Source organism: Lontra canadensis, unplaced genomic scaffold (genome assembly GCF_010015895.1).
Source record: "Lontra canadensis isolate GAN:19392208 unplaced genomic scaffold, GSC_riverotter_1.0 scaffold63, whole genome shotgun sequence".
NCBI lineage: Eukaryota > Metazoa > Chordata > Mammalia > Carnivora > Mustelidae > Lontra > Lontra canadensis.
Window position 1 is genome coordinate 3,879,237 of NW_022631057.1, and position 22,666 is coordinate 3,901,902.

The 22,666-nt window shown below is 47.3% G+C and overlaps 2 protein-coding genes across 2 annotated transcripts; both read right to left on the reverse strand.

Moving 5' to 3' along the window:
- Positions 1 to 542: 542 nt before the first annotated feature.
- IL20 (interleukin 20) lies at positions 543 to 3,293 on the reverse strand. The gene is made up of 5 exons (XM_032878079.1): positions 3,132 to 3,293; positions 2,771 to 2,836; positions 2,505 to 2,657; positions 1,797 to 1,871; positions 543 to 779 (listed from the first exon to the last, which is right to left on the reverse strand). The coding sequence occupies exons 1-5, from the start codon at positions 3,288 to 3,290 to the stop codon at positions 702 to 704; spliced, it is 531 nt and encodes a 176-aa protein (XP_032733970.1). The 5' UTR covers positions 3,291 to 3,293; the 3' UTR covers positions 543 to 701.
- A 13,309-nt stretch (positions 3,294 to 16,602) lies between these two features.
- On the reverse strand, positions 16,603 to 21,430 carry IL19 (interleukin 19). Its single transcript, XM_032878080.1, has 5 exons — positions 21,287 to 21,430; positions 21,068 to 21,133; positions 18,633 to 18,785; positions 17,664 to 17,738; positions 16,603 to 16,714 (listed from the first exon to the last, which is right to left on the reverse strand). Exons 1-5 carry the CDS (start codon positions 21,428 to 21,430, stop codon positions 16,619 to 16,621), a joined length of 534 nt encoding a protein of 177 aa, XP_032733971.1. The 3' UTR covers positions 16,603 to 16,618.
- Between the last annotated feature and the right edge of the window lie 1,236 nt (positions 21,431 to 22,666).

A 22,666-nucleotide genomic window follows, 5' to 3' on the forward strand; every position in this document is an offset into this window, starting at 1 on the left:
GTCTCCCCACCATTGTTTTTACTCCTGAAGCATTTCCAAACTACATGAAGATATTACGCAAAGAAAACTTTATTTGTAGAAATACATTTTGGCCATACAGGATTCCATAGCATGTTTGAGGTTGGAGAGCTGAGTGGGAGCGGTTAATAAACACAAGAGAAGTCTGCAATTTCACATCAGAACTTCTTCCACAACCCACACTTAGTAGCCATTAGTTCACTTTTAAATATCTCACAGAGTCTTGGCAGTCAGTAAACATGTCCTTAATTTAATAAAATGGATGACACCCCCAGCCACCCCTTTAGAATTTAGAGGGTTTGTTTCCTGTACAAAAACCTGTATGAAAACCTATCGTCAGGCTATAAATATAATCCGTGAATTTTTTAATGAGTCTTATCTTCACAAATAAAAATAAATAAGTTAAATAGCAAAAATAAATAAATACATTAACTAATAAATACACCCAACAGTAGAAAAAATATTACCAAAATCTTATAAAACCATGAGCTAGATTAAGAGTAGGAAAACATGGAGACAACCACAATAAGGAAGCAAATAATAAATAAATAAATAATATATACATGGTGACCAGCACTAGATTCTGCAGCAGCCGAGATGATGGTTTGGGGCCATGCTTCCACCGGTACCAAGGACTGGGATGCTTGGCCAGCACCACTGTCAGTAAGGTCATCACTCTCCTCCTATTTCATCTCCTCCATCCATTGCAGGAGAATGTCCAGCTCTCCCAAAGCCTTCACCACTGCGGCCTGAGGCGTAAGCTGAAAGACACACACTTCTGTGGTGAGCATCTCCTAAACAGACAACACATGCTCCCGGGTTAATCCTCTCCTTTCCTTGGTGGGTCCGCAGGGGATTGTAAGCACAGTATCCTTTTCAAGATGGAGACCTTGAAAGAAGTTATGGGATCTTGGGATCTCACAAGAGGAAGGAAAATCATGGGGTCCATTATGTAGGGAAAGTGAAGCCTAGGGGGTGAGCAGAACTCAGACTACAACTCAGGCCTCTTGAATCAGAAATCAAAGTAATTAGGCTGTGTTTTTCTTTTAAAAGAAAGATGTGTGTGTGTGTGTGTGTGTGTGTGTGTAATGTTTGCTACTGTGCAACTTCAGATGAACAAATATTTATTGTGTTAAGCATTGGGCTGCCCAGGGATTCAAAGATGAATGGCACAAGGCCCACTGACAGGGAATTCAGGCAAGCGAGGGAGACAGAAGCAGACAACCAAAATGTAGTGGGGTGGATAGAGGATGGCGCCCCCACGGGATGACAGGAGACATAAGTAATTTTGGGAGATGTAGTCAGTACCTTCCTGGAGGTGATGCCTAGGATGAGTCTTAAAGGATGAGTCGGAATTAGTCAATGAGGAGTAGACTCCAGGCCTTCCTGGCAGATGTGCAAAGGCACCAAGATGAGAAATAATACGGCATGGACATGTGTGAGTTTGAGATTGAGTGTTTTTGAGGGTATGTGTGAGTGTGTGAATGTTGGGAAACTATTGCCTCTTATTTGTACAGCTGGAAGATCCAGATGTCCCTGGAGTGACTTGATGGAATTAGGGCCCTTCCCTCTTGAATCCCAGAGCGGCTTCTAGAGACAGCATCCTTCTAGAGCCTGGATGGGTATCCCCTGGGTTAAAGCAGAGGGGTGGTCCACATGACCTCAGAGGGTTACTGAGAGCTACAGGATTTCTACCAGTGTGACTGTCCATTCCACCCATCTGTGATCTCAGTCCCAGAAAACACACCCATCCCAACCAAGGCCAAAATTGCATATACCTCTTCGAAGTGACTCAGAATCTGGCTGTATTTCTCTGTTGCTTCCTCTCCACAAGGGCATGTCGTATGAGCATGCTGAAAAGAATGCCACAGAATAATAGGTTTTATTAAAGACTCTGATTTTCTGCCCTTGCCACTACCGTGAAGTAAGGGGAGTTCTGTTCTTTCATCTGCATTCTTGCTCATACTCCATTCTTATAGAAAAGTCTTTTCAGACCTCATCATTGGGGATCAGAAAACTAATCATCAGCTAGAAGAAGAGGCCAGCTTTGTAGTCTCAAATATGGAGCTTTTTGTTGGATCTCCATGTCCTATTCAGACACTATTTTGATATTGAGTTCAATGGCTTTGCTGAGTGGTTGCCAAGACACAGGATACACTAATATATTGTAGGATCTTTCACCTACAGGAAAAGTGTTATTTCATGGATAGTAGATAGTTATCCTGGATATTCAATAGCATTTTGTAGTTTTTGGGCTTTTGGCATGGAGCATATACCCAAAAGTCAGTAAAACTGAGAATAGTAGACTAAAACTAGTAGACTAAAACTAGTACACTAGTTACCTAGTCACATGGCATAACACAGATTATGAGAACTTTTGGACTCAGTATTTCTATCTGTTAAATGGGAGTAAGAAAGAACTTAGTTGCCAAGCCACTGAAGTTGTGTGCAGCGATAGACTCTTTTTACCCAAGACTTTAACTCACACAGAGCCGGAGTTCCTTCTTAATGGTAAGAAAAGAGTTAGCAAGACTGCTGGTCTTCCGGAGGATATGGTGGTCAGGAGTCTTAAAGTTTTTGAATACCCTGTCCAGGTAGAGTCTCAGTACGTGGCGGAGGAGGCAGCACTGATCTGTAGGCTACAAAGAAGAACAGTATTTTGGTGGGGGGAGAGCATCCAGGGATGAGACCCAGTGATGCAGATGCCTCTAATTCATATTTCCTCCCAAAACTTTATGGACCAAGCACATACCATTGTGTCTTGCAAAGACTCAGTCTTCCTCAAGATTCTGGTATCAATGATTTCATCTTTGGCTTGCTAAATGGAAGAAAGCAAGACAAGAAAGGATGGGTCAGTGACGACTGCCAGGTCTTAGACATCAAGACCTCTCATCTTCTCCCTGCCACACAGCTCAGCAGACAGCGTCCCTTTCCAAAACACTCTTAAATTATGAACTACAGCTGTTTTTTGGGAACACACCCTCCTGGTAAGGAGTTCCCCAGCCTATCTCTTTTTGTGATCACACTGCTGGGCTGCCAGAGGACAGAGAAAGTTAAGTAGAGAAGAAGAGAGACAGCCACTGGAACAGGAAGGGGTTGCCTCCCTCACTTACCACACTGTCTCGTATCTCAGAAAATCCATTTCGCATTTCCTGAAGGTTTGTGGTGATCACACAACTTCCCAAATGGAGTGTCTTCAGCCCAGCAGAAGGTGTCCAGAAGAGATAAAATGCAGCAGAGAGAAGGCAGATGGGAAGACCAGAAACTTTCATCTTGTGCCAGAATCTGAAGACCGAATGAGCTAGGAATTCAAAGGAAAGAGAATGACTTACTAATTTTCCCAACATCATGTCTTAAGAAGCCAATTCAGTCACCAGGGACATGCCCTTCCCAGGTGTCCCCTGGTGAAAATCAATAGCTTTGTCTGGCTTTGAACAGTCCGGCCCTTTCCTTTAACTTACTAAGAAAAGCAGCTGAGCCTCCTGGAAGAAAAGACTCTGGGTCTTTGTTCAAGGTCTCAGTGTGATTTGGTGTTTCAGGTCCTGGCTCCTTTATTCTGTCCCCATCCTAGCCCCATCGTCATTGCCCAGCAGGTAAGTCCTGGAACAGCAGGCACTTGGAGTGAGTAGAGGATTACATTTCAGGGAAAATGTTAAAACTTGTTTTGGCGAATTGACGTATACCATCTTCCCTTCCAGAATGCCGATGTAGCTCACTCTTCTGGTCCCCTTGAGCCCGAAGGGGAACTGCAGGAAAACAGAATCTCACAGAAGCTGTTGCTGAGCCACCAAAAACACTTGGGGGAAACTGTCTATGGATTTTATGGTTGCCCCCCAGGGGCAGAAGAGCTTAGCTGTTTGGTATTTGTCTGGGATCAGGTTGGTTATTTGGGGATCATAGATTTACTTCAGCCCCAAAGGCAAATAGAAAGTCAGTGATTTCGTAATAGTCCTACTGCCAGGGAAAGTCGAGATCTGATGGGCAATTAGCCCAGTTACACCTAACACTTCTCCTTCCTGAGGTGGCTGAGCTCCACAGCACCCTCTACAGGAAGACTATAGTCAGGCACATCTGAGAGGAATGCAAGAGGGGGGCTCTTTCCTCATTCTGCAACGCTTGGCTCTGCCCAGGCCCCCCCAAAAGAAGAAGAAAGGCAAGAAGGGAATTCATTTCTTCTTGAGATAGGCTGCTCCTATCCCAAAACTTCTGAGTTGTAAGAGAAATTATAGGGGGCTGAGACTAGGGTGAGGAGAACAAAGTGCTCACGTTAAGCACAAAATTTAAGGGCACACCAAAAGTCTCCATAAACCAGATAAGTAATATGTTAATGCAACATCAGAATTAATGAGAAAAATCCACGATGAACAACAGATCAACATTTTAAACAAAGGCAGAACCTGACAGTGGCGTGCTGAGACATACTGGCTATAAGTTCCCATCAAGGTAGGTTATTCCCAGTGTGCTCAGGACTGAGAGGGATCCCGAGACCCAAGACTTTCAGTTTGAAAACTGGAAAAGTCACAGGTAAACCTGAACGCTTTAGTCACCCTACATCTACGTGACCCTGGACAAGTAAACTCGCCTTTTCGAGTTTTGTTTTCTTAGCCCCCAAAACAGTGGTGGTAACCACTTACCCCAGAAACTTGTTTTGACATTTAAAGAAAATGAAGCATGATTTATACATCTAAAATATAGCGAGTAATCAATTCATTTAAAAAAGAAAATGATGTTCATTGCCTTGAGCATAGAGGGTGTATAGTAAATGTAGTTTAAATTCAACGGTTTGATTAGCATTTACTGAACAGTATCTTAAATATTGCGTTAGGTACTGGCGTGAGAAGATAAACATGACAATTCTCTATCCTTAGGGTATTTTTGTCCTCCTGGAAAAGGCTCCTTTAGATGTGGTCCTGAACACATTTGGGTGAACGATTGGGAGAACCACCCTGATCCCCAGAACTGTGTGAATAGTGTAGATAAAGGGAGCTCCCTTACCAGAATTCAGGAAAGGCTGCTGCTTCTGGTCTCCTAGGAGTCTGTCTCAAGCCAGGAGGCTTCCAGGGATTTATATATGTCACATAAAGGAAGTGAGCTCCCAAAGGTGAGGTCTGAAACTCCCCTGGGATTTCTCTGGTGGCACTGCACTTCCTCCCATCCCAAGGCAGATTAATTGCAGGCTGTGTTGCCTCAACACCTTCCTCCTAAAGAAGCCTTCTTAGAAAACTACTGGCTATAGTTTTTAGATAAAAGATGTGTTTCTTTCTTCCCGGGTCCCTTCCAGAAGGAAGGTGAGATGGTAATCAGGGCAAGAAAGATCCCTGAATTACAGAACTGGAAGAGAATTCCAAGAGGTGCTTTTGTCCCCTCCTTTATTCTTCTAATTTTTATTTTTTAAGATTGTATTTTTAAATAATCTGCACATCCAGTGTGGTGCTGGTGAAGCGGGAGAGCAAGGTTCTTGTCTCACAGAGTGGAAGAATGACCCTCTCAGACAATGGAGAGTAAAGCGATAGAGTTTTACTAAGCGAAGATACACTATTCACACAGTTCCTGAAGATACAGGAAAAGCAATCAAGAGTGAGAGGGGTTCCAACAGGGTTGCCAACAAGGGCCTCCACTGACAGTCTTTAATTTAGAACTGACCGGAGAGCTTGTGACCTTACCATTCTTGTGATGTTTTGGCTTGAGTAAGGACTGATGATAACATTTTTAATGGCTCACTTCTTTTCAGCGTCTGGTTATTCTTTGTTGGTCACAGGAGGCTGTTATAAAACAAGACACCTACCCCACATGCCTAGGGCAGGGTGGCCCGGTTTGCTCCCTTATCTCTGGTTTCCCCAAATTCCCCCCTTTTGGGGATTTCTGAGAGCCTGATCACATAGTCCCCTATCTACCTCTCCCTACCTAGCCCCGCCTGTCCCTTATTCACTGGAATTCACAGCCCTAAGATAAAGCGTCTCATCACTACCAGCTGAACCAGCCATGCACCCCAACCCCCTCCTTTGAATCCAGTTCCCTTTAACCCGGTTTCTTCAGGGCGAGGCAAATCCCTTCCTTCTCTGACTTCCAATTTCAGGCCTTTCTTTGGAATGTAAGAGAGTCGGATGTTGCCCTCTGTTTCATAAGCCTTAGACTTTACTCCCCAATGACACTGAAAAATTGTCTTAGGGACTAATCCATCAAGTGGAACCACACTTCCAGGTAAGATTAAATCAAAGCACCTGGGATTAACTATATACAAAGCTTTGACAACTGTCAAGATGGTAGAGATGGTAATACGTTCCTTTTCGGCTCTTTTCTTAATACCTAAGCTTCCGGGGTCCTGTATTTGAGTTCAGGGATTCCAAGGGTTACAGGATGACTTTCCCATATGATTTCATTTTTCTGGATTTGTTTACACATCTGTTTATGTACAAATGAGAGCAGTGTAATAGGTAATGGATAAGATCCATCCCAATTCTGACATTCAACGCCACTATGCTTCCTTGCTCTTCTACCTTTTGGCTCAGAGCACTCTTTTTAAAATGTCTTTTAATGTCTCCCCAAAGTTCCTTGAAAATGAAGACCATAATTTTTCATTGTAATGTTTGATAAATATTGAAAATATGTGTGAATATCCAATCTAAATATCTCTTGAGCTCATGCCTGGTTTTTTTTTTTTTTTGTAAGATTTTATGTATTTATTTGACAGAATGATAGAGAAAGAGCACAAGTAAGCAGAACAGCAGGCAGAGGGAGAGGGAGAGGGAGAAGCAGGCTCTCTGCTGAGCAGGAAGCCCGATGCGGGACGCGATCCCAGGACGTTGGGATCATGTCCTGAGCTGAAGGCAGCCGCTTAACCCACTGAGCCACCCAGGTGCCCCTCATGTCTGTTTTTTAATCATTGCTGCTGGGTAGACCATTTCTCATAATCATCCAGAACGGCGATTAAAGTAATGAGAACCATGGTTTGACAAGAATACTTGAAGCCCAAAGCTTCAGAAAATATAAGCTGTTCTCATGCCTGTGAATTCCTTTCCTTTAAGCAAGAAGAACACAATTGTTTTGTTTGAAGTTACCTGTAATGATTAACTAAACTTATTCCTATGCAATCCTGATTCTAATTTAATAATTGAGTCTTTCATTTTCCTACATTGAAGTACTTTCTTCTCTTAAAATCCATCCAATAGATTCCATTCCATTCTCTGAACAGACACCAATTCTCCTTTATAAAACTGCCCTTGCCTCACCCTAACCTCTCTCCCTCTCTCTCCCTCTCTCTCTCTCTTTCTCCCCCACCCCCATTTCCCAAGGCAAAATTGGTCCCTCCCTCCTGTGGACCTCCACTCTGCCTTGCATATTACTTCTTTTGTACCTCTCACAGCAAATTGCAGGTTTTTTGGTTGCGTATCTGGATCTCTCACCAGCCTGAGAGCTCCGTGTTCATCTTTGTGGTCCCAACACTCGATGACCTCCTGGTAGGTGCTCAGTTAATACGTGAGACCTAGTAGATGAACAGACTGATTTAAAATCATGTCCTCTTTTTTTTTTAAGATTTTATTTATTTATTTGACAAACAGAGATCACAAGTAGGCAGAGAGGCAGGCAGAGAGAGAGAGGAGGAAGCAGGCTCCCCTGCTGAGCAGAGAGCCCGATGCGGGGCTCGATCCCAGGACCCTGGGATCATGACCCGAGCGGAAGGCAGAGGTTTTAACCCACTGAGCCACCCAGGCGCCCCTCATGTCCTCTTTATGTTAAATCCTGCCACAGGCTCTCAGGCTTGGCTAAACCTAAAAAATAGAGACACACAGAATAATTAGTCATTACCAAATGGCCTGAAATCAGACAGGGATAGGAGGATGGTGAGATGAGGGTAAAAGATGAGCTGGTCTTGAGGTCAGAAGTAATATTGGCCATATTAAGAAATTTGGATTTTACCCAAAAGCAAGGAGTTATGAAGACTTGCAGCAAGGAGCAACGTGATTGGATAAGCCAACTAGAAAAACTGCTAGAAAAACTGGGGTCCAACAAAGGGCTTTCAGGACAGAGATGACTAGGGCAACAAAGTTCACAACGTATTTGAGGACTAGCAAACGGCCTACCTGGCTGGAGGTGGATTTCGTGTAGAGGGGCGATGGGAGACCAAGCTGGAAATACGGCTCTATCATCACAGTTATCATGCCAAGGAATGTGAACTTGAACTAGGAATCTAGAGAGAGATTGTCTGGCTCTGGCTTTACCTGCAGCCCACTGCGTGGTCTTGGATCTTCTCTGGATCTCGGTTTCCTCATCTGTAAATAATGGAGAAATTAATTAAATGATTTAAGTCCTTTTCATTTCTGCCTTTTGTTTCTGTGATTCTTTGTCCTCACCACCCCCCTCCCTAAAGCAATAAGGAGCCATGAAGGGTCTCAGAGCGGGGGAGGAGGTGTGGTAGTGACTGTACTGGCCGTGAGGCCCTCCTGCACAGCAAAGTGCTCGGCACGTTGTGAGTGATCAGAAAAATACTTGGCAGATGGTGTGGCTGTGGTGAAGAAGTGGGGGGCACATTCATGAGCACATCCAGCTAACTCTAGGAAATAGGGTTTTAAAACTGGGCATCAGCATATACTCAGTCAACCAGTGTAATTGTAAAGATAAGCCTGGCAGAGAAGAGAAAAGAAAAGTCCCTTCTTATGACATAAGTTCAGCTTCCTAACCAAGCCATTTTTGGGCAGGAAACAATTTTCTAGAAACCAAGAACTAAACCCAGCCACTCCTTTTTTCCCAAGGCACATCCTACGTTTGTAGCTCAGGGTTTTCCGTGTCTACACCAGCGTCACAGCTGCTGGCACGTGGCTTCCAGCCCAGTTGCATCACCTTAGAGGGAAACGCTTGGGTGTTCAGGTTCTGCTGAAGGAAGAAGTTCAGCTCCCTGGATGGGCACGTAGAGACCGTTCTCACTCCCAGGCCTGCAGCCTCTGGTCCCTTCCCCGCTACCCCGCTACGGGGTGGGGATGGGCGGAGCAGCTGACGCTATCGGAAGCGTACATTTTCAGTTCCCTGTCCTTAAAGCCTGCAAAATGGGTGACGTCATTTCCTTTTCCTGTGTCTTTCCATCTTGCTCTGTTTAACCAACTTGACTTGCTGCCGCCCTTTCTCTTGAGATTTCCTCTGACATAGCTGATCCCAGAGTTGGCTAATTCCTCCCAGCCTCTGCCTGCAAGTGAGAACCACTTGGAAAACCCTCCCCTGGACATGGACTCTGGGAACAAAAGTCCAGACATGGCCTTGAATTAAGTTTCCTCATCTAGAAGAACAGGGATGAATGTAATTCTTTGCCTTTTAGTTCCACCAACAAGCATGGAGACTCCCAGGTGTGGGCACTGAGCTGGATGACCCCAGAGCACTCAAGTGAAAAGACTTGTGTCTTGGGACCTCTTGTGGGACTCAGAGCATTGTAGGGGAACAGAGCCTTTAATATGGGAGATCATAACCTGGGAGAAGTTGGATGGAAAAAACCCATATCTTTTCTTTTCCCTAACCTCTAATCAAAATTTAGCATTTTCTTTGATTATGAGAATAGGAAATAAATACAAACCAGAAGAGTATTAGCAGTACTTGTGACTTTGTCACTTGACAGAAACCACAAATATTTTTGTATCACATTACAGGTATTTCAGACACTTCAAAATATCATTTTTACTCATCACTACTTAGAAATGCCAGTAGTTTTTAGGCCTGCCTGTCTGCTCTCTCTTGTTAATGCATTAATAAAAAGGATATTCATTTTATACTACCTGTTGTCATTCTGTATTTTGATAGCTGCATTTTAATATAATTGATTTCTTTTATAATCCTATGTATTATTTTATGCATTTAAAAACATTATTCTGAGTAGAGTCCATAGGCTTTGCTGTGTGCCAAGGAGGTCCAGAGCACACAGAGGGTTGAGATCCCTGGCTCTAATGGCAGGCGCAAAGACCCACTGGTATGTTAATCACACATTCCCAATCGTGACATGAAGTGGGAGAAGGAGGAGGTTATTTATGGAGATGATGGGAGAGGTTGTTATCAGGACATTCCTAGAAAATGCAGAGTCTGTACTCATCATAGCCACTGGAGGTTGCGGGGGGCGAGTTTGGAGATTACTTCTTATCTGAGTTGGTTTCTAGGAGAGAACCTGGTTTGAGCAAGGCTTTGAAGAACTAATGATTTTGTGAGGTTTGGGGATGGAGAGGCTGTGGCTGGAGCAGAAGGACCCTTGCTCCTTGCAGTGGGCTATCTAGAACAAAGTTTCTGAAGCAGAAGGTGCTTCTGTACCTGAAGGAGAGTCCTCCTGAGGGTGTTGGGTGGGGTAGGGAGGTATCTCAGAACGTTGAAAAGGGTCAATGCCATGAATGGTGAACATTAGTCTGAAGAAGCGGCCCTTTGAGATCTTCCATTTGTAAGAACCAATGACCAGTTTCCTTTGGTGATGCTGAGGTCAACACTGCACAGTTCATAGCAGTTCAGCTGTCTTGCTTACCAATCCATTTCCCTAACTAGATTCAAAGCCCTTTTTCAGGCACCGGTTCCCCACAGAGATTAAAGCTCTCTGCTATCCCAACACTGTCCCCTCAGACATCATTTCTAGCTCCCCAGGCATAACCCCATTGCCTCAGCACCACCATCCCGAGGTCACCACCACTGGGCGTCATCTGCACTCAGAGCACCCGCTCCGGAGTCCCACCGCACCCTTCCTGGGCCGGGCGTGGATCTGTTCAAGACACTGAGGAGGTGAGGAAGAGGTGAAGTCAGTATGTCTTGAGTCCTTTCTCCCAGCTCCCAGAGCTGCTGGTCCAAAAAAACTGAGAACTCCCTGCCTAAGAGAGAAGGTGCTGGGGCTGGCCTTGTCAGAGCAGACAGCGTGCTGTGGCCGGGACCCTCAGGACTGTGCTGCTCCGAGGGAAGCAGGGATCTCGGTGAGCAAGATAGCCAAGGGGCTGGCTGGCCCCAGAGAAGGAAGGGAGGCGCTGACCTGCAGGCTTCAGGATGTGGACTTAAAGACCAGAAGACAACAATCAGGGGCAAAATCAAACCCAAAGCTAGGGAAGCTAGACAGAGTGGAAAACAGACTCCTTGTTCTAGACTTAAACAAGGGTACCAAACAGATGTATCCGTGGAGGACAAGGCATGTCCTAAGCAGCCAAAAAGCAAAGCCACAGGTTTCCTGCGAGAGGGAGCTGCCTATCAGCTGGGATTGGCTTGGCTTCAGGCGCACGTTAATCTATTCCTATACTGAGCGCAGCCATTCACCCTGCAGCCAACCCCAGGGAGCTCAGTCTGGAAAGAGGAGATGGACACTAACGGATCTCTGACTTGTCAAACACTGGAAAACCGCTCCAGGCCCCAGAGAACCAAAGGGGGGTGGTGTGGGGGTGGAGAGGAAGGAGGGAGAGGAAGACGCCCTTCTGTCCCTGGGATGGAGCTATGGTTCTTCGGAAGCTCAGCCCAGGTTAGGGCAGAGATAGGACAGCAATAGAACGTGACCAGAGGCTCTTTTGTTTGTAGCACTTACTGAATCCCAAGCACTGAATCCTTCATAAAATATTAACTGATTTTATCCTCAGGTAACCCACAAGGTGGGTATGATTAGTCTTTTCATTTTCCAAGTCAGGAAACCGAGGCACAGAGTCTTCTTAGTACCTAAGAAAGTGATGAGAGATATCCAGACTCGGGCATGCTGGGGCAAACATCCCTCGTGGTAAATGCTGGATTCTGAGCCTCTCCCGGGCCCCATGCCTGGATCAAGCCTTGTTCCTGCATAGAGAAGTTCTCTTCTATGTCACCCTAATCTACAGATGGTGGCTCATGGCCGAGGTCTGAGACTGGGCTAACCAAGTGGCTCTCCAAAACAGGACTAGAAGTAGATACTCTCTCTAGAATGCTCTAGAGCTCCTTCATAACAGCTTTTTAAGAAGTTATCCTCCCCCAAACTCCTTGGCCAAATGCAGTATGCTGGTCCCCAAACCTCCCTCCAGGAATGAGTCTGTGTCTGCCCCTGGTCGGGCATTCGGTCCCATCTGCCTCAAAGATTGCCTGTGATCTGTAGGCACCAGGGATTGTGCTGGGCATGGATGAAGCAAGGTCCAGCCAGGGCAAGGGAGGGGTTCTGCACTGGGATAAGTCTGTGACTGAGGCAGAATGAGTTCATGAGGGTGTCCGAGGAGCAGAGAGATTCAGGAAGACAGCTGGAGCCTGGCTGTCTGCACATGAATGCACATTCCCTCTCAGGGACTCAGCTGACTGCCTTGTGGAGTGCAAATCCAGAGGCCAGTACCTTTAGTCTGGTCTCACTTGCTAGTTTAAAAAACCTGTAAGAGTAAGGCTTTCCCAAAACAACAGTGTTTTATGGGAAATAAAATTAGAAAAGGTGAGAAATCATTAGGAACAACCATCATTTTTAATGAGCACCTACTACACACCTACTATACATATCTACCATAGATGATGTCCTGAGCCTCATAATCTGAGAGTCGGCTCTCTCCCACATTCGTACAGAGAAGGAAATAGGCTCAGATTAAGTAGATTGCCCGAGGTCATACAGTAAGGGCAGGAGCAGGATTTCACACAAAAGCCTATCTTCTTACCCTCTTGGCCCATCTTTCCGGCAAGATCACAGCTCTAAAAGATAGTTGCCCTGTGCATGCCTGGCTGCCAGTGATTTGCTCTGGAAGATGGAAAGAGGAGACAGTGTCCTCCAGGAGTCCAGACTCTCAGCTGGACCAGGAACATCATGTGACACATTCAGAAGTTGGCCTCTGCTTCTTTGCTCTGTGTTGGCCCATGAATTAGTGTGCAACTTTACAGAATTGTTGCTAGTAAGTCCAGGTCCTTTTTCGTACGTCTGGGGTTAAGGATCTGCATTGCTTGCATCCAGCATAGTAATCTAGGCCCCGAATTATATAGTCTTGCCCAAAATAAAGTGAACTCTCCTAGCAGCAAGGGGAGAGAGCCCTGGAGCCAGGAAGATGGGACCTGGATTTACTGTCTCCATCTGCCGTCCCTTAGCCATGCGATTTCCCGCCTTCCTGAGCCTCAGCCTCTTTCACTGCTCACTTGAGGGTAAGACCTCTGACCGCCTCTGCTCCTCTGGGACTCCAGAGAGATCCTGTATGTAAGGCGCCTGCCGTGGTCCTGCCACCTGTTGTGGGGTCCCTCCCTTGGCACCTTAGCAGTGGAAGCTGAGCCCTAGGTTTGCAAGGGTGCTTAGCATCTCATAAAGGACTCAGAAAGGATGGTTTGGGGGAGAATTTTATACTTGGTTCCTCGGCACGCACGTATTAAACACCAGCTCTGTGAAAACAGAAAACAAACAAACAAACAAAAAACAACAATATCAAAACCAAAAACACTGTTCCAGACCCCCTGTGAGCTACGAAAGAATCAGGAGATATTCTTCAAGTCGGGAAGGAAGGAAAGGACAGGTACACCAGCGAAAGGGACAAAGTGAAACCCGCAAACAAGAGATACAGAAGGAAAGAGAGAGGGAGAGATATCTTCTCCTTCCCTAGTCCTTCCTCCCCCTCCTGCCCCGTCTCTCCTCCTCCTCTTTTACTGCTTCTGCAACCTGGCAGGTGCAGCCCACGATGCCGGGAAAGGGCTTTCTCTCCATGCTTGCCCAAGATGACATTCCATCGTGACCAAGGGCTCTGGTTTTGGAGTAGGATCCCAAATATGAATCCCAGTTCCACAGCCACCTGCATGACCCTAGGTGTGAATGAAACTCCCCAAGCTTTAGCTCTCTTCATCTGTAGAATTGGGTTGGTCAATCATCTTTACCTTACAGAGCATCGTGAGGAATGAAGGAGAAATGGTACCTCAAGTTTTCACCTCAGCATCTGGCACAGAGTGAGTGCTCAGCACGTGTCCATCATTGCTAACACTGTAGTTCATCCTGAAACCAGGTTCCCTGGCTCTGCTGCTTGGGAGCTGTGTGACTTCGGGTCTCTTATTTAACCTCTCTGTGCCCCAGTTTCCTCCTTGGAGTTTAATTACCTGCGTTGCTAGGATTCAAAGCAGTGGCCTTCCCCGCCCCCCTCCCATTTTATTTCATTCTCAGAACTGCTAGAGGATGGTTGGGAGAATTAGATAAAATAAATATATTAATATTATAATACATTATGTGTATTTTTTAGACTATAGCCTGCCACATAGAAAGCCCTATATAAATGTTTGCTATTATCATCATTTAAGTTCATCCAGGTCATTTACTCAAGAAATTTGAATTTAACACCTAGTACGTGCCAGGCAGTGAAAAAAACAAACTTTCCTTGCCCTCGTGGAGCTTACACCTGAGTAGGGAAACAGTAACAAAATGGGATGCTGGGGAAGCAGGAAAGGGGTCTCAGATGTGCTAAAGGTGGAAATGAGGGTTTTGATCATCCATAAGATACCTTTGAATAAAGGCCTAAAGGGGAAAGGTGTCTGGGTTCAAGTGGACCTCAAGGCAGCCATAAAAGATAAAAAATGTTCTGATGAAGCTGGTCCTGCCCTCCTCCAGCCGCCTCAGGATGGATGTCTACCCAAGGTCACCTTGCAAAGGTGGAACCCTCAATGAACAGTTACGCTTCCTCTTCATAACTTCATCCCATCAGAACGTGACGCTGGATCTTTTCTTTTTTTAACCCGACCTCTGATGACCCATATATGCGCCCACAAAGTGCGAAGGCCCTAAGATGAGAGCTTGCCTGGGGTGTTTGGGGAACACAGATCACAGGCCAGGATGGCAGGGTCGGAGGGAGCCCCACACGCAGGCAGTTGGGGCATCGTTAGAGAAATAGAGCTGGGGAGGCCTTGCGGACAGATCACAGGGCTCCCTAGGCCGTCTTGATGACTCTGGCTTTTAAGTGAAAAGCAGTCATTTTCCACATTCCAGAGGACTAAGGACCAAAAAAAGACAGTTTCTTGCCCCAGGCAGTTCACGGCTGGAGAAGCCTTGACACCAGCCCCCGGCTCCTGGTTGGCACTTTCTACCCCCCCCACCCCACCCCGCCCCCCGAGATGCGCTGGAACCCTGCTGGGTTCCCCAGGGCGGGGACGGGGGCGGGGTGGGGGGGGTCAGGGTTTAGGCAGTGAGGGGGGCTGGGGTGCTTCACCACACCTGATGCTCACAGCAACAACTTGACATTGGTGGCATTGTCCCCCCTTTACAGAAGAGGGCGCTGAGACAGAGACATCAAGTAGTTTATGCCAAGTCACACTGGCTTGGAGCCAGCGTGTCTGACTTCAGAGATCCTGCTCTGTCCATGGAAGCGTGCCCTGTGGGATCTCTTTCTCAGGTAGCAGTGAAGAGAGGATGTTTCGGGCAGCCACTCACAGCACAGATGATGACCCGGGGAGGTGACGAGAAAGGGCTCGGCAAAGCACCCGGCACAGGGCAGGTGCTTAGTGTCAGTTGTTACTGCCCCTAACCACATGAGGAGTGTCCTTCTGGAAGATGGTGCCCATTTGGGCCTCTCTCCGTTGTAGCCTGGGCTACTTCTCTACCCAGCATAGCCCATGCTTTGGGCTGCCCCTGCCCCGCATTGTCAGCAGGACAACCATACCTGTGTCAGAAACACCTTCTCTCTAGCACAATCTCTAAACCATGGAGGACGAATGTAGGGTCGGAGATGTATCTAGGTTGGGAGCAGTAAGAAAGAAATGACATTCAAAGACAGAAAGGCACAGAGACAGAGAGAGGCAGAGTGATGTCAAGAGGCCAGTGGTCAGAGGCCCCGCGTCCATCTTCTCGATCATTAGGTGGAGGGCAGGGTGCTGGGTGGAGGCTTTGGGGACCCAGTGAGGAGCCCTGCTCTGCCCTGACTTGCCTTGGGACTCAGTGATTCTTACCCCTCTCGAGCCTCGGTTTCCCTACCTATGTGCATTCTTTTTTTTTTTTTAAAAGATTTTATTTATTTATTTGACAGAGATCACATGTAGGCAGAGAGAGAGAAGGAAGCAGGCTCCCTGCTGAGCAGAGAGCCCAATGCGGGGCTCGATCCCAGAACCCTGGGATCAATACCTGAGCCGAAGGCAAAGGCTTTAACCCACTGAGCCACCCAGGCGCCCCCCTATGTGCATTCTTTAAGGCGCGTTTCACTTCTAATCGCCACCACTTATGAGTCCTTGGCTGGCCCTTGCTGAATGAGAAGACAGTTCCACTAACTGGCAGAGAATTGAGTTTATTCAGGAAAATCAGTCCGTACAATATGCACTACAGGACATCGCTCGGCTCGCATCACAGACACGGGATAAACAAGCGCACAATAAATTAGGGGGAAGCCCACCCATTCCCACCACGATGGCCCGCGGGGCCTTCCCACAGACCGGTTTATTATAAATACGACAGCACACTATTTGGCTGCTTTCAGGCAGCCTGGGCCCAGCCAGAGGGCTTGCAGCCCCACTCGGAGATCTGTCCAAACCTAGATTTTCCCCTGCATACCCCGGCCTCAGAGGAAAGAAATCCAAAGTGGAACGAGGTTTCTTCAGAATTCCATCATCTGCATAAAAACGGGGTCTTCCCCATCTCCCTCCCCTCAGGCAGCCTTACAGGGGCTGTCCCACCCCACACCCCTCCCACACCCCCTCATCCCAGGTGTTAGCTTCCTGGCCTTCAGGCCGCAGAAGGTCCTTGATGATTCTTGTCAATCCAGGCTAGAAAGACATCAAGCTCTCCCAGCGACTTAATGGCGGCAGACCGGACCTCCAGCTGAAACCAGGCAAATCATCACAAGAACCTGCCTTTCTAGACCGTGTAATTGTTTTCGAATCTTTCCCCATGTTCCAGTCATCAGGAGGTTTTCCTCTTACCCATCCATTATATTGGCAGAGCCTATATACCCTAGATTACTTTTCTAAGAGGAAACCCAAATTGTTTTCCCTCATTTCTTAGTTTGTCAAATGCAGTTACTGGCTCGTAGCATCATTGTGAGGAACACGTGTGCTGATATCTGCAGCATGCTTGGGAGAGCAGCTGGTCGGTGGCAAGAACAGTATGAGTCTTGGCCAGTTATAACTTATGCTGGGCAGCCTCTCCGAACACAGCACGGCCGTGACCAGACTCCCACCTCCTGCTTTCTTAAAGAACTGACATCGGTTGGGAGTGTGGTTGAAACGCAGACTCTCAGGCCTCGTCCCATACCTACTAAGTCAGAACCTGCATTTTATTTTGGCCAAGTCTCCAAAGGGCGCATGTGCAAAGCACCAGTTCTGCTCTACCTCTAGTTGAGGTGTGTGTTCTCTATTGCGTGTGCGGGAGAAGCACTGTTCTCCATCACCCCACAGCATGCTGGTGGCGGTTACCGACCACAGTGACACCTAGCAGGTAATGTGTTCATTGAGGATCTTGGCTCCCTCTGTGTCACCCCCATCTGAAATGGTATGCGTGCTTTCCCTCAATATTTAATTCTGATACATTAGTTCTGATATGTAAAGGCAGAAGAAATGGTGGAGGGTGAGAAGGGGAGCCCAGGAAATTAGCCAAGGGACTAAGACCAACACACTCCTTGAGGACACACAGAATTGGGAAGACCAGCAATGAACACTTGTCAAGGGAACGAGCAACTCTGCGTGGAGAGGAAGCAGAAGGGTTGGCACACTTTCCATCAGGGTCCCATGGCCCGTCTCCATCTTCCGCATCTCCCCCTGCCTGCCCTTACCTGATCATAGTTGTCGTGGATGATTCTGGTGGCATTGGTGGCTTCATCCCTGCAGTGACACTGCCTCTGCTCCTGCTAAGATCCAGTGGAGGAAGGAGCCATCAGAGGACCTTCCCACCCAGCCCACTTCTTCTGCCCTAGGTGGCTCAGGAGGGTCAGCTCGGGTTGGAGCAGCAAACGGGACAAGAGTCTGTTGACAGAGTCACCCTGTGTTTGACCAGGGCTTTTCTGGGTTTGCAGCTCACCCGACTGGAAGGGCCAGGAAAGTGGGGGGCAAATCTGCCTGGTCACCACCCGGTGAATGCGGCACCCCGTTAGGCACTAAGTATTTACTGGATTAGTGAATTAAATAACTAATTAAATGAATCTTAAGGTAAGTACGGCAGGGGTCATGACTTCTTCTGACAACTTTAGAATCCGAGACACAGAAAGGGGAGAGAATTTGCCACAAAGTCACACATTGGCAGGGTCGGGGCTGGAACCTGGGGTTTCTCCTGGTCTAAGTTCTTGTGGGTTTGTTTGAGTGTGGTTTCATTTCTGGTGTTTGTTTCTAATAAAGCACAGTGAAATTTGTAGACAACCCTTAGGGATAAATTATAGGATGGAGCAACCCAGAGGTCCATGGGTGTGGAAACCCCAAAGGGCCACGGACAAAGAAACTAGAGAGAGTCGTATGATAAGCCTAGACACCTGGGCATGCCTCTGTCACAGGCCAGCACTGAGGTTGTGGAAGGAATACTTTGATAGAAGGTCACCCCAGGAGGATTATCCATGAGGAAATGGGATCTGCCGAGGTATCAGCTGGGAGGAATCCCTGAGGAGGAGGTTCTGGATGGTTCTCCCCTGGATGATAGGGCAGGGGATTTCCCTTGAGTCTAGGAACCACTACAACAAGCCAAGTGGGATCAGCATGTCCTGGATCCTCCCTGGGGCCGTCTGGGAACAGAGAGTCCTGAGGTGATCACTCACACATCGCTGCAGAGCCTTCTGCATGTAGAGGAAAGAGTTGGCAATGCTGCTGATTTTTCTCAAGATCTGGGGGTTCAGCTCCTCATGGTCCTTGAATACCTTGTCCACGTAAAATGCCAGGAGGTTCTTGGTCATGCAGCATACATCTAAGGGCTACAGACACAAGTTAGAGAAAGCCCCAGGGACTATCTTCTCTTACCATCTCAGAGACCAAAGCAGCCTATCTGAGTAAGGGCATCAAGGAACAAAATAGCTAAATGTCAGTTTTTTAAAACCATGTAGGTCTCAGAGTATCCATGTCCTCTCACAACATCAAAGCTACTTATGATGAAAGCACCAAGGAGAGATTGCCATTTCTTTCTTTCTTTCTTTTTTTTTTTTATGGCCAGGAAATATAACAGCAAGCAATGAGCCCGATCACAGACTAAAACCCTCTCTACAGCATCCCCACACGTCATCACTCACTTCAGCTTAAACCCTTCTAGGAATTTGGTGTCTCCCTTTTGAAAGGATCCACATCTGAGCAGCTTTCTGGAAAAGTACTTCCTTCTGTTGTGCTGTGGTCTGCCCCTCCGTACCCGCTCCCACCCATCAACATTGCACAAATACCTATGTATACGTATCAGGAGCTCTTGCACACCCAGTGTGTGCTGGGCACAATTCCTTCCACTGTAATGACATCGCATTTATCCTGACCACCCTGCTAAGCTCCCCCCATCACCCTGATCTGTCCTGTTTAAACTTCAGGGATCGTTTGAATGGAGCGAAGATTTGCAAGAATGGAAACTGACAGCTGCAGGAATGTGTACCTCTGGGTGGGTCTGCAGCTGGCAGGGTGTCTATGTCTCTAAGGGGCGGCCGGGGAGGGGGGGCGTGCTTGAATTCCCAGGATACAGCTCAGCAGTTGGCAGGGCTGAATTTCCTTCTAGCAATTTACACCCTGCACTGAGAGCCAATGAGTTGCCTGGCAAGAGGTTTATAGCTCAGGCTGAGAAGGGAGGGGTATGAAGTATGAAGCATGAGTGGGACAGGGCGTCCATCTTCATTAGCATTAAAGCAGCAAAGCCTCCTTGGCCCTACAGGCAGCTTTTCCTCGATGGCAAAACCCTTCTCCTTGTTCTCTCCTGCTGGTTCCCTTAACCAAAGGAGCAAAAAGCGAAACACCTTTGTTTTATCAGGGAGCAGGGGAGGGGAGGGAGAAATAGATAAAAACCTGCCTCCTCATTGACTCTCCTGCCCCATCAGCTATTTCTGGATCTAGAGAGGAGAAAGAATCTGGAGACAGAGGGGGGCTTGGGGTCAGCCACTGGCTCAACCATTGACTGGTCATTTTCTCTCCCAAGCTAGCGATTTGCTCATTTGAAAATGATGGCTTTGGAATAGGTAGCCCTCCAGGTCCCTTCTCACTGCGCTATCCTGTGAGTCTCTCATACAGCGGGCTGGAATAGTATTTAGTAAGTGGCTACATCTATTTCCTACTAATAGATCAGACCCAATACTGCCTAGAAGAATTATCTCGCTCAGAGAAGCCAAAAGAAAAAGAAAGAGTAACTCATTGCAACTATCTTTCACACTCTGGCAGATAAATATCTGGGGAAAAAAAAAAACTGAATCTTTCTACAATGCTTACAAGGACTGGAGATGCTCATTTTTAAGGGTGCTTCTCAGTGACCACCTTCTATAAAGTGAATTCTCGCCTTGTAAGCCTACTGTTTTGTAACGCACCCAACACCTCTCATCTGGAGAGTTGGAATATCTCTTTACTGGCTTTCCGGCCTTACATTTTCTATTGTAAGGAACATCACCAGACAGTCTTTCTGAAAGATGCTGTGGTCATACCGTCTTTGGCTCGAGAACCTGCAGGACCCCTTATTGCTGTATTACAAGGTCAAGGCTCAGCCTGGCTTTGAAGGCTCTTGGTAAGATGACTTCAGTGTATTTTGCCACTTTCTCCTCTTACCCTCACCTCACTCACCTGCCTGACACTCATGCCACAAGTCTGGTCTGGTTGCCTCACTGTCCCCTGATACACATTCACTGATCTCACACACATTCTCCCTGATCTCCAGACTCCTTCCTCCTTTATCCATTGACCCAGAGCCAACTCAGTTTTTAAGTCACTGTTCATTTTCTCAGCTGCCCTGTGAAAACTTCCAGAATCATCCTGAGCCACAGACAACCTGTCCCATTTGAGCGTGTGGCACCCCAAAATCCCTCTGTAGATAAGTGGCGCTTCTTGGGTCCAGGGACTTGGGGTTTCCAAGTCCCTGAGACACAAGTGTGCATGAACACATCAGCTGGCAAATAAGAAACCAGGCATATTTAGAAAGTAGAGATTGGGAAGGAGAAGAAGACAGAGTGGAGATTTCTTTCTCAGCCCAGGGCCATTTCACCATAAAAACAACAATACAGAAAGAACAGATCCAAGCCAATACCTTGATGCTATGCAGGGTCTCTGGTGTGGACAGGATGGTGACATTTTGGAAGGTGTCCTTAGCTTGCTATGGAGGGAAACATAAGGACAGACACAAGCCATGAGTACTCTGTGTCCCCCTGAGACTCAAAGGATAACGAAAAGGAACTTGCTCTTCAAGTGAAGATGGACGGTAAGACACGCTCCCTTGCCCACACCTTCACCCTGAACCCATACTCACGATGGTTTTTTTGATTTCCTGGAAAGTCTCTTCTATATGGTGTATGTCCATGGAGATCAGACACCTTCTTAGACCTCGGGTGTGCACTGAACACAGGAAGAACATAGCAGCCACGAGCCAGAGGGAAACACGCTGTGCCTTCATGTCCTGCAGGAAGCGGGGGGAGGTCAGCTGCCCAGTTGAGAGGGGAAAGCAATGGGGACCCCTGGCCAAGCTCCCCTCTGTACCTCAACAAGGCACACCAGACAGCAGCCAAGAAAACGAGACTCAGTACCTCAGCCTTGTGGAGTTCATGGTCATGTGTCTCCTCCTCTGTTTTTCTTGAATCAATTGAATGAGCGCTCTCCCTCCCCCGGTGCCCCCACCTTCACCCCAGAAAGCACAATACAGGGCTCTCTCAAGTCCCAGGGAGTCTATTTGTATGGATATCACTCCATTATGACTCAACAGGCTCGTTTTGTCAACAGGGATGAAAAGCATTGTTTTTAATAAATTAAGTAGGAAAAACAGGGTTGGTAATACGCCCTGGGAATTAGGCAACACATCTGAAAAACCCTAAAAGCACATTTTTTAAATGTTTGCTCCTGAAATAGGAGACACCCTTTTGTTATAAACCCCCGATGTGTATCTGCTTAAAATCATCTGTCTGAAGCCAACTATGAAGATGTCACCTTCTGGAGAAGATGGGAAAGGGATGCACAAGACACCTCCAATCAACGAATTAGCCACAGTGAAGCAAGAGAGGCGGGCAAGTTGGCAGCTCCTACTCTGTCACTCACTGAGCCCAGGGGCTGTGAGAGACCTGTGTGCAGCTCACTTGTCCTAGGTGGGGCCAGAATCTTCTAATCCCATCACCCTCCCTGCCTCTGTCCTCTCTGTCCCTCCCGTGTTACCACTCTATGGTGTCATGCAGACACAGGGAGAAAAGTCGCTTCCCCTGACTTGCCCCAGCACTAGCCCAGGGCTTAGCCTTCAAGAGAAGGCTTAGGACAGCATGTGTGATGAGACCAGCCCTCTGCTCAGCATCCTCCACGGTGCCCGCCCAGAGCTCTGGCTTCCAGCTGTGTGTGTGTGTTTGTGTGTGTGTGAGAGAGAGAGAGAGAGAGAGAGACCGGTGGCTGTGCACAAGATAGGAAGCCAGCTGCGGGAACTGAGGAGCCCCCCACCCACTCCTCACCATCGCTTCCCATGCCAGAGCTGCAAAGATGTGTGAGACTGTGAGCCTCGGCAGACCCCACTCTCCACCACCATTCCCCAGTCTTCCCCGGAATTCCAGGCTCTTCTCCAGAAAGCCAAGAAAGAGCAAATCCTGTTTCGAAAACCATTTTGCCTCGTGTCTTAGTAACTCGGCATCATCCCCACGAGGGCACAGCTGTAGAG

Bases quoted from the DNA above. Each gene is read 5' to 3' on its own strand.
- IL20 (XM_032878079.1), bottom strand. From the start codon at position 3,290: ATGAAAGTTTCTGGTCTTCCCATCTGCCTTCTCTCTGCTGCATTTTAT. The intron at 2,837-3,131 runs GTAAGTGAGGGA...TCTTCCATTTAG, and splicing joins CTGAGATACGAGACAGTGTG to CAAGCCAAAGATGAAATCAT. The intron at 780-1,796 runs GTATATGCAATT...TGTGTCTTTCAG, and splicing joins TTCTGAGTCACTTCGAAGAG to CTTACGCCTCAGGCCGCAGT.
- IL19 (XM_032878080.1), bottom strand. From the start codon at position 21,430: ATGAAGGCACAGCGTGTTTCCCTCTGGCTCGTGGCTGCTATGTTCTTC. The intron at 21,134-21,286 runs GTGAGTATGGGT...TTCCCTCCATAG, and splicing joins AGGAAATCAAAAAAACCATC to CAAGCTAAGGACACCTTCCA. The intron at 17,739-18,632 runs GTGAGTGATCAC...ACTGGATCTTAG, and splicing joins AGAAGGCTCTGCAGCGATGT to CAGGAGCAGAGGCAGTGTCA.